The sequence below is a fragment of the Odontesthes bonariensis genome, chromosome 19 (assembly GCF_027942865.1).
Source record: "Odontesthes bonariensis isolate fOdoBon6 chromosome 19, fOdoBon6.hap1, whole genome shotgun sequence".
NCBI classification, from domain to species: domain Eukaryota; kingdom Metazoa; phylum Chordata; class Actinopteri; order Atheriniformes; family Atherinopsidae; genus Odontesthes; species Odontesthes bonariensis.
In genome coordinates, this window is record NC_134524.1 from 20,811,841 (window position 1) to 20,823,231 (window position 11,391).

An 11,391-nucleotide genomic window follows, 5' to 3' on the forward strand; every position below is an offset into this window, starting at 1 on the left:
TAATATCGCAGTACGCAGTAGTTTTTTTTTTTTTAATAGCCTTTTGTCATACAAATGCTGAAGTAAAATGTTTGCTTTATAATGAAAAAACTCTGAGTCAGTTTGAATTTAGAGTTATTAGTTCAAGCAGCTGAGGAACTATACAGCCTGAGAAAGATGAGCGAGGGGCTTACAGTAAAAAGACAACGTACGTGTGTGTGTGTGTGTGTGTGTGTGTGTGTGTGTGTGTGCGCGAGGGGGCAGGGAACGGACAACAAAGGAAACGGATAGCTGGCAAACACAAGCCAGACGCAGAGTTTGGATGTTGTGTGCAGAGAACAGCAGAGAAGAGTCTGCGGTTCATTCCAGAACTCAGTGGGAGAGATTTTTTCTGAGCCGCTATCCCGGTGCTTTGGTTGCTATGGTAAAATGTAAAGGCTCGTCTCCACGCTGAAGTCCAGCACAAGCCGGTGCTGTGTGTGTGTCTGAAGAAAAGTGTGCTTCTGTTTATTTATCTTTTAATTGATTTAAAAAAAGAGAGGAGGAAACGGTTTCAGACCGTGTGAGCATATTCGTTGATCACATGACGGTCGAGAGGTCAGCACCCTCAGAATGTCTCTTTGTCCTCACATGTGTATCCGGCACTCTCTTAAAATGGCATCGCCGTGTTTTAAGAACGTTGGAAACGGTTCAATGAAGAAAAACCTCAAAGTCTTAACTCGGAACTTTAAATGAATCGTGCACAAATGTAAACAGGTGTGTCAGGCATCGTGGTGTGGGGGCGTTTATCCTGAGAGAGGTGGGGAGGGTGCAAAGTGGGCTAAAATGTGTGTGTGTGTGGGGGGGGGGTCTTGGCCCTGTCGCTAGGTAACAGTCTCCAGGCCTAAAGGCAAAGCCAGGCCTGGTCTCTATGGCAACATCATTAGTGTGGAGAGTGAATGGAGTTTTGGTGGGTTGTGGTGTGTGCGGATGTTTCTGTGTCTCAATAAAGAGAGGCACTCAGCGGGCTAAGTATCGGCGTGACTGAGAACTGAAAGAAAATGGAGAAATAAGAGAGCTGGGGAAAAAAAACGAGACCATGGATTTGACATGTGCCAGTGCTCAAGCTCTCAGGCTCTCAGACCAAGGCCGCCCGCATCCGCTCCTCATATCGTCTTTGTGGGCGTTGTTGTCTTTAAATGAACATTCAGATCCACCACTGCTACTTCCACTTTGTGCGCGGATGTGCAGCCGCTCGTGCCTCCGCTGTGCTGTTTCCTGAACCCGCCCCTCCACAGTTGGACACAAAGATGAAGGCAAATGAAGATGTGAGGCGGCAGAAATTTAGAGGAAAATGGCAGCCGGGACGGAACACAGGGTCGTGTCTGGTTGGACAATGGTGTGATTGCACAGTGTAAAGCAGCAGAGCATTGGAGGTTGTTGGAGGGGGTGGGGGGGTTAACAGTTTAGTCATTGAGTGGAAGAGACTGCTTGGTTTCCATTTACACCGAAATCTGTGGGAGTGTAGCTGTGACAAAACTACTGAATCAGAATCCGAGCGATAGTAATTCAAGCTGTAAACACCACGAAGAAGGGAGTAATGATGAGAGATTGTGTCCCATTTTCTTCAACTGAAAGAAAAACACACATGCTTTGCCATCTGAAGCTCAGCTAATTTGGCTTTCCTTTTTGTGGCTTCATTTTTTTTCCTTCATTGTCGAGTTGCACTGATACGGCTCGTAGCTTTGCATCAGCCTCAAATGTCTGCGCGGAAGAAGAGGCTGCGTCTCTTGGTGTCACTGAACTGCAGGGCTTTATTCATACTCTTGTTTCACTGTTGCTGCTGTTTGGATGACCGCACACATGCAAAACCAGCGCCTGAAGCAACACATGCACTCTCTTTTAAAAACCTACACCCAGGATGTGGTTACCTTGGCTTAACATGAAGGCCCACAACAGGAAGCGCGCGAAAGGTTTCCGGTCGGCAGGTTTCCCCATTCTATCCACGACTATAACAGGTGAGGTTTCATAAAATAATGATTTGATGCTGCGCTTTAAATGAAGTGCTCCTCTGCAAATAGTTGAAGAACCCAAGCAGTTTTTGATACGTGCACCAGTAAGTCTGTTATCCCGTGGATCGGCTCCAACATCATGGAGAGCCGTCCTCGCAGTTCCGGGCTACTCAGAACTAGGGGTGTAAGAAAATATCGATACACTTAAACACTGCAATATTTTATTTGACGATACCGTATCGATATTCAACGGCACTGTTTCGATTTGTTTATTGACAATTAACATGCAAATATTCAGTGTTTGTTCATTTTTGTGTTGCAATTAAACCTCCGGTCGCTAGTTGGCAGCAGTCATTATGTCCTCCTCGCCAAAGGAACAATGAAATCCCGCGAGATCAGTTCTCACAAAAACATATAACAGTTCACCGGCGAGGCTACAGCAGCTTTTAAAGCTGATGTTTGGGCATATTTTGGTTTCAAAACGCAGTTACGACTATGACAAGAGCCCTGCGGTGTGCAAACTCTGCAACGTCAGAGTCAAGTACTCAGGCAATACTACAAATTTGCGAGCACATGACAATGTAGCATTACAGGCTAACGTGAAACGAGTGGATCCTGCTCAACGAACTATTCAAGATGTAAACCTTTCGAAACTACCAGCGACCTCAACTCGCGCAACCAAGATAACACAGTCAGTACTGTCTTTTATTACGCAAGACATACGCCCTCTGAGTGTTGTGGAGAATGAGGGATTCCGTAATATGATGACAACCCTGGAGCCCCTTTACACCATCCCTTCCCAACAACACATCACGGACGTCGTTCTCCCGAAGTTGTGCAGAGAAGTCAAAGCGACGGTGCTGGACTCACTCAGCTCAGCGGAGAGAGTCGCTTTGACATGCGACGCTTGGACTTCGAGGGCCACTGAATCGTATCTAACTCTTACAGCACATCACATAGATGACATTAAATCCTTTCAAAGAAACTCAATATATCGTTGTTCCTACAGTATAGCAAAATATCGCAATATATCGTATCGTTGCCCCTGTATCATGATACGTATCGTGTCACCAGATTCTTGCCAATACACACCCCTACTCAGAACCCCCCTGTGCTTCCATCAGAGGACGAAGGATACTTGGGTACCCGAAGGTGCGTGACGGACAGCCGGGGTGAAACCGCCACACAAGGTTAAGCTTCAGAGAGGCACACTGGGACGGGGGCCTCCGTGTAGGCCCTGAGGCTCAAGGGCGTCGAGGCCTGTCAGACCCTAATGATGTTATTTTTATGCATGCACATGGCATTGTGCAAAAAGGAAAGGAAACAAAAGAACATAGCGGTTGAGGCGGTCGCTTGACATCCCCTGCAGTTGACCTTTCAGTAGCAGGATATCAAATTTCTGCCATTATTGTGACAGCCCCAACCTCGGCGAGCTGGTTGTAGAGTCACATGATCCACCTGCTGCGAGCTCTGGCTGAAGCGGTCCCGCAGCTCGTGGCAGATATCCTGGGAAAGCTCAACAGCGGCAGTTCAAGACTTGGAGTCCATCCATGCACTGGAGAAGGGAGCTTGATGGCACCAGGGATCACCAGACCAGCCTCCTGATGGGTCACGGCAAGCTGCTGAACAGACTGCAGATTGATCACGATTTAAATAACCGCACTGCTCCTCCAAATGTTTTGGCACAAAATAAAAAACACATTTATTCCAGCAGACATGCCATATTATGGGAATATGATTTTTGATGACACAAATACGATCTGGATATTTAACAGCTTGCATGCATAGAAATGTTTCTTTTTTTTTAGCCTCTCCTCATTTCCTGCTTCGCAGTCGTTTGTGGAAATGCTTTTTTCTTCTTCTCTGCTTTAAGCCACCTCTGTACCTCAGAGTTTAAGATGTAATTTTATCAAGTAGTTATGCTGACATGGCCATTTCACTCCATTATGGGAGCATGAGTGACAGCTCTTTCTTTTGCTCTGTTGCTCTTTCTGCCACACACACACACACACACACTCACACAGGCAGCGCAGACAAAAGCATGTTTGTGTTCATGAGAATGTGAAGCACAGTGGGTCGCTATGTATGGGAGCAGTGTCAGGCTCGTCCCGGAGAGACCAGGGAGGATAGGGGGGTGTGCAGTTTGAAGGGATTTCACAGACTCTTTTCCTTTCGAGCACGGCCACAATAATGCAGATCATTTGGGAATACAAATCTTCCTTACTTTAGATTCAGCATTATCAAACAGATTCAAGCACATTTACAATACGCTTCCACGTGGAGTAATCTACGTGGGCATCTCAAATTAAGGCGATCACTTTGTTTGGAACAGTCCACCGTGTGATAAAGGTTTACCGTTTTGTTTTTATCATTTTCGCACAACGCACGCATCTCATTGGCCATCTGCGTCTGGTGTTGGATGTTTTATCGTAGGGACCGTTTTTCAATTCACGCAAAGCATGCGCAAGTGTCCAGAAGAGCTCCCTATGTGAGGAGGGCTTTTTTTTTTGTTGTCGTTGTCAGGCAACAGCAAACCTCAGTTGCCAAGGAAGTGATGGGAACCTCTTGTCAAGTATGGAACCCTATTTGTGTCAAAAATGAAGGCCATCTTCCTCATAACTGTCACATAGTGAGTCATAACCAGCTTCTTTTAGTCGTGGGATTGGATCTCCATAAATGTAATGTGTGGAAAAACTAAGTACACCCGGGGAGGGTACTTTTTTTCCCCATTGGGCCATAAAGACTTAGTTTATGGAATTGACGGCATGTCTGAATTCAAACATGTCTACATAATGCTACCAGTCACTGTCATACGGTCTTTCAAAAATTCACCATTTGGACAAAAATCATACTGACTGGGAAGAGTGTTTACACACTGGCCGAAAACATTCGCCCTGGCATGCTCACCCGACCACGGGTGTGGCACACTTGATTTCGGTGACAGCTTTGCATTTATCCGTTCACCTTTTCGGGTAGAATCGGGTTTTTTGCAAATTGTTGAAAAGCCAGAATACTCTTAGATGTAAAAAGTCAGGTAACTCGACGTATCATAAGATCATGAAATGTGGAAAAACCAACACTAGGGCAGAAATTGGCTCAAAGTGTATGTGAGGACATGTTACAGATGAGAGTAGTTACGGCCGAAAACGAACAAGTTAAAAAGTACGTACTTTAAGAACAATGGCCACGTCTGCTCATTTCCCAACAGAGACGTCTTTAAGTCGTGGTTGGGAAAGGGTTAAAGGAGAAAAGGGGGAAAAAACATGAAGGAGGCAGGAAGATAAAAACACTAAATGTAGCCACTTCATCCATTGTTGTGGGGTTTTTTTCCCCTTCTCCTTTAAAAGTACACAAAAGCAGTGGCAGTCCATTGTGGTGCAAAGCAGGGAGCAGTCAGGGCGACCGGGGTCGAGAGAGGAGGCTGGGGGGGACCGGCTCATACACACTCATTCCTTCAGTCAGCATCCCTCCACGACTGCTACGATGCGCAAGCACATACGTGCAAATGCACACACGCAAACCAAAGGAAACACACACACACACACACACACACACACACACACACAGACTCTGTTGTATTCAGAGAAGCAGAGGTGCACATCGCCGGCTTGTCCCAAGCAGAGCTTTGTGTTGATTAAAGAGGTTGGTCTATTCAGAAGAGTCATGAATGGGACATTTAAGACTATGATAACACTCACTCTCTCTCTCTCTCTCTCTCACACACACACACACACACGCACACACACACACACACACACACACACACACACACTGTAAAAGTGCTCTGTCATCATTGTGCTCTCACCCTGAGGCTGAGATCATGGATCAGCCAAACCAAATCAAATGCCGCCGTTAGCCATTAAAGAACAGACAAACACACACACGTCCCACACACACCACGTGCTGTTTAGCTGCTGTTTTTCAGTTTTTTTAATGAAACAGTGATTTGGAATGAATTAATCTATCCTGTCCATGCCCCCCCCCCCCCCCCCCCCCGTGAGGAGACGAGATGCTGATACTTTTTTAAAAAAGGAAAAAGAAAAGATGCTCTGCAGCTAATGGGGGCCCTCTGGTGGAAGCAGCAGGTAACAATGGATCTGTTATATAGGTCACAGCACTCCTCCCAGAGCTCTTCTGGGCTTTCTGTTCTCCGTGTTTATCTGTGACGAGACTGAGGGGATCAGAGGCAGACGGAGCTGCGTGCTAGTGCCCATGATGCACCGCACAGAGCGCCAGCCGCTCGCCAGCTGCGTGGATGCCAGGGACTGGGGGGGTTGGGGCTGCTATACACAAACCGTGCGTTTAGATGGGGACGCTGAGGTAGAGTGAACACAGAATGCGGCTTGTATCCTTCTCCAGGGTCGCTAAAGTTCCCAGACAAAAGAATTAACAATGAATCTAACGGAAAATCGCATCATGACTGAAATGACCTCCAGTTTTGACAAACTCATCCATAGCATCAGCTCTGCGGCTTCATCCTGAACTTTAACTCGGCGTCTTCCTGTCCTGAGAACGTATAACAGCCGTGTATCGAAACATATCCATTTATGCATTAAACTATATGTCAGAGTTCATGTGAACAGCTTGATCCAGATGTGCTAATTGGCATGAAATCATCTGTATTCTGCACTGTAGCCCTAGTTTACTTTGTGAGGTATTTTCTTTGCTACTTCCAAAGTGACACAGCTGAACAGAGCAGACGTCTTCACAACATGTCTGAATCACTGTTTTTCAAGCTTTTTTTTTCTTTTTTCTTGTAATTCTTCGCTGGCTGCCTGCTTCCGAAAAGCGACTCTCATGCCAGCGCTCACTCGCACACAAAAACACCCCGCCTTTCATGAGGCTAATCTTAACCCCTCGTCCTTGAAAGCGGTTTCTTTTTGCTCTCGCCCGATCTGTAGCCGCTACATTCTTGTGTGCTGACTCTTTCAGCCGCTGCTCCTGTTTCAGGGCTGAAATCTGAAAACTGTAACTCCCTCCCTGATTACTTAGAAGCAGTTTAAACGGCTCGAAAGTAATCAGTTATCCAAGCTCATCTTGAGGTTAAATGAGGACACGTGACATGCTGAGCTCTGGAGTCATAAGTGTCAGGGAAGTGTTTGTGTTGGATATAATTGGAAACAGTAACGTTGTTATACTCGCTCATTTATATGCTGATATGAATCACAATATACACATTCTACAATAATGACCCAGCGTCACATATACTGCATATTCCTGAAAGACTGTGCTGAGGCCTGGGTTTGCTGTCCAACTCAACACCAACTCAACTGAATTTTAGTCATGATTGAGTCGCACCATCTCCTACTGATCCAGCATATTGAATTGGCACACCCCTCCCCCCATTTTCTCTGTTCAGTTGTGGTTCCCATTGTCAACCAAGTTGGATAGGCTTCTGTGACTGTAGCGCAGAAACTCAATCAGCCCACTAGAGGGAGACAGAGAGCCGCAGAGGCTCGCATTGGAGTCGATGTGACGCTTTTCAATGCTCTTACTGGCTCATGGTGTCTGCTCTGAGGATACTTGAGGGTTCACTGCAACGACATTAGTGCCTGACATGTTGTTTTTTGCCATCGAATGACAAAAAGATTAATCAGGACCGTAGGCAGTTTAATTTTATTTGCTAAAGCTCAGTTCGGGTTTGAATTCACCTTCATTCTGCGGGTGGATGGATACATCTGTCCTTTGGGACTTTCTTAATTAGGGTTCAAGCTGGTGTCTTGTCATGTTTTTTGTCTCGAGTCACATCTCCTCTTTCAGCTATCTAACAAAACAAGACCGCATCAGTGCCTTTGTGCTTTTTCCATCCCACCCTGACGGTATGCTATTGTCATTAGCTAAGACTGCCGGACAGTTTTTCCACTGTGGAGTCTGGGAAGTAGGTGGGCTGCGGCACACTGAGCAGTTTGACAACATCAGGATCATTTCAGTCGCTGGCCTTTTGTTTCTCTCCTCTCGATTGTTTCTGTTGAAACTTGAAAAAAAAAAAATAATAATTTTCTTCTGTCTGTCTTTGACTAGACCATGGCGGAGTACAGCTCTCTGCTCAGCGACCTGTCTGAAAACATCACCAACGAAGACTTGGAGCAGCTGAAATCGGCCTGTAAGGAGGACATCCCCGAGGACCAGAGCAACAACATCACCTCCTCCAAGGAGTGGTTCAGCTACCTGGAGAAGAACGACAAGCTGGCCCAAGGTGAGAGGCGCAAATTCAATCCCACAGCGTACAGTGAGTTTGATAATGTCTTGGCATGTGTAAACGAGACATTAGCTTGAGATCCTTATAGACTGTCGCATGATGCCTCCCATGTAGATAACCTGTCGTACATCGAGCACATCTTTGAGATTTCGCGGCGACCCGACCTGCTGACGAGGGTGATCGAGTACCGCACCACTGTGCTAAAGATCTCTGAGGATGACGAGATCGACACCAAGCTCACACGCATTCCCTCTGCCAAGAAATATAAAGGTAGGAGACTCGGAAGGCTCCTCTCATTTGTCTGATTTGTGCCTCCTCGTCTCTTCTCTGATCCGCCCTGTGACCCAGAAACTGAGCAAAAAATGCTTTGAAGGATGTCTCGGTTCCTATATTGCACCAGGAGGAGAGAGGAGGGCGGCCGAATAAGCTATGAGGGGATAGACGGGTGTATTCTTGATGAATTCTCTTTGGCATTCACAGCATCTAAAGTGGTCATGACAAGTTTGATCCTACATCATGAAATGAGCTAAAAGTACACACACACATAAATATATATATATATAGTGCTGTGCAAAAGTCTCTAGCCACCCTCATTTCTTCATATTTTTGCTTCCAAAGAGCACAGCAGTTTTGTAATCTTTTAAAGTCTTTTCCAGTCCTCGTAAATGACCACTTTCAAAGGAATAGTTTTTTGGTAAGCCACTTGAGACTGACCTATGAATCATTCAGGCAAGACAAAAAAAAAAGCTGCAACACATAACAGGAAATGTAGCAAAGACCACGTTTGAAATAGTATCCGTGGGCACTTTTTGACAGGCAGCCTGCTGCAAAGACGCGTCATTTGTTCCCATTTCTTCAATTAAATCCAAAAGAACCGCCAAAGATTAATGAATGCTGAATCCTCCCCACAGCCCGGACCTCAACATTACTGAAGCAGGAGAACTATTCCTGGAGACGACTTAAAGAGATGACAGAAAAGCTTGTCTAAGAGGGTTCAGGCTGTGCTTCTAAGCCTGTTTCTCCCCATAGACACCCATTTATTTCCCATTTATGTTTGCACATTTCAATAAATCGGTGCACCCATTTCCTGTTTTTCTGGATGTGTATGATGAGGAAATGAATGTATAGATAAATGAAGAGTAGCTCAAGACTTTTACACTTTGCTGTAGATTTTACAAGCACAAGCAACTCTAACTTCCATCTGACAGAATATTAAAACACATTGGTAGCAGGACTTCATAAAGCAATTGTTAGATCAAGCGGCTGTGTCACACACGATCAGTTATTTAAGGATGTCTCATTTCTCATCTACGTACCGCTTTGCCTCTTATTTTTCACAATGTCCGTTTATTGCCTCCTCAACTAGCAAATGTAGTGGGAGGGACTTGGATTGGAGGAGAGAATTATGAGGCTGCATAAACTGGGAAATGGGGGAACTGATCCTCCAAATGTGGGAAAAGTCTGCCCCCTAGTGGCCAAACAAAAGCATCCTCAACAATAGTGTGTGGTTGCCAGTCATTGGGTCAGGAATGAAGGAAAAAGTATAGAGATATTTTTGTTCATAAATGGGGGCATTTTGTTACATTTTAGCCACACTCACGGAAGATTTAAAAAAAATAATAATAATTTAAAACACAGAAAGGCTTTGAAAGTCTACAGTGAAAACATTACAACGAAGAAACTGTTTGGAATGCTGAGTGCAGCTGCTAGGAAAGCAATTACAAGGGAATGGCTTAAACCAGATACGCCATCTATTAGGGAATGGTATGATATTGTATATGAAATCTATCGAATGGAGAGAATTACTTTCTCTGTGAGGCTCCAGGACTGTAAATTTGAGGAAATTTGGAAGAAATGGAAAATGTATATTCTCCCGAGACGCCCAACCTATGTTTAACAAGAAAGAAGCATATTAACATCTTGCTTGTATGTTTTAGTGTTTGTTTTTTTCCCTTTGTGGTTTTATATTTATATATCACCTCATTTTCTGTTCTAATTATAAAAAAAAAGAAGTAAAAGAATCAGACTGTAAAGGGATGTAACCTGTGATAATAGTATGATTGACATGTAACGATCCTAAATAAAGACAAAATTTAAAAAAAAAAAAGAAAGAAAGTCTACAGTGAACTACAACTGGCGGCCCCGCGGGTAACATCCGGCCCGCTAGAGCTTTTCAGCCGCCCCCCAGAATATGACTGCTCAGGAACAGTCTAGTTAGGAGGGAAAAGTATGATCCTATTTACACACACGCACACACACACACACATAAATATTTACAGCTATGAATCGCTCTTCTCATGGCCCCTTTCTGAATAGCTTTTAGCTTGGCTCACTCACCAGACTTTATTTGTGATTTCCCCAAACTGAGAGCACTCTGAATGCTGTGTAAGCAACTTGTGTTTGCCGTCTGAATCATGTGAAGAACTGACTACTAATGAAAGGCAAAGGTGCTAAAATGGAAATGATTTGCTGTCTTTGAAGTTCTGCCTACAACTTGTTTGAATTCTAATTTTCTTATTGCATGTCCCCCCCCTGCCTTTTCTCTCCACCCTCCCTCCTCCTCCTCCATTCCCCAACACCTGGAAATGAAGACATCATCCGCCAGCCGTCAGAGGATGAGATCATTAAGCTGGCCCCTCCCCCTAAAAAAGTGTGAGGTCAAAAGTCACGGGCCTGATCTTTGCACCTTGATCTCACCACCCCTGGCACGCAAATCAACCAACCAACCATTTGTAATCAACCCCGTTACACCTCAGCCACACCCCCACACACATCCACCTGTGCCCCTCCCCTCTCTCCTCCCAAGGTACATCACGCCCTGACGCAGGACCATGCAGGCTGCCACCATAAAGCAACTAGTAGTGACACGGCCTCTTCTTGGGAAGCTGCAGAAAAAAAAGACATTACAATATGAAATCTGGAGACGGACCAACAAAGTATGTGGGTGTAAGGAGAGAGCCAAAGTCTACCCCCCCCCAATTCAGAAGCTTAGTGGGTCAGTTCAGAATGAATGTTTCTGCGATATTGTGTGTGCATGTCATTGTAGGTTGTTTAAGTTAAAACAAAGACTACTCTCACCCACGAGGAAGCAGAAACCACAAACCCTGCCTCCAAGCAAACGGAAGAAAATCAAATAAAAGAAACGGCACATTTTCTGAAAAAGCTGATAACCATAGATGCCATTAGGACGTGTAGGCTTTGTGTGAGCAGTAATCCATAACT

The 11,391-nt window shown here is 45.1% G+C and overlaps 1 protein-coding gene across 1 annotated transcript in view; it reads left to right on the forward strand.

Annotated features, from left to right (window-relative positions):
• The window catches only part of pea15 (proliferation and apoptosis adaptor protein 15), a 44,200-nt gene extending 33,287 nt beyond the window's left edge, over positions 1-10,913 (forward strand). The window contains exons 2-4 of the mRNA XM_075450647.1: positions 7,992-8,166; positions 8,284-8,439; positions 10,761-10,913. Coding sequence (XP_075306762.1) covers positions 7,995-8,166; positions 8,284-8,439; positions 10,761-10,825 — 393 coding nt within the window. The 5' untranslated portion in view covers positions 7,992-7,994 and the 3' untranslated portion in view covers positions 10,826-10,913. The remainder of the gene's footprint in view (positions 1-7,991; positions 8,167-8,283; positions 8,440-10,760) is intronic.
• Positions 10,914-11,391: the final 478 nt, after the last annotated feature.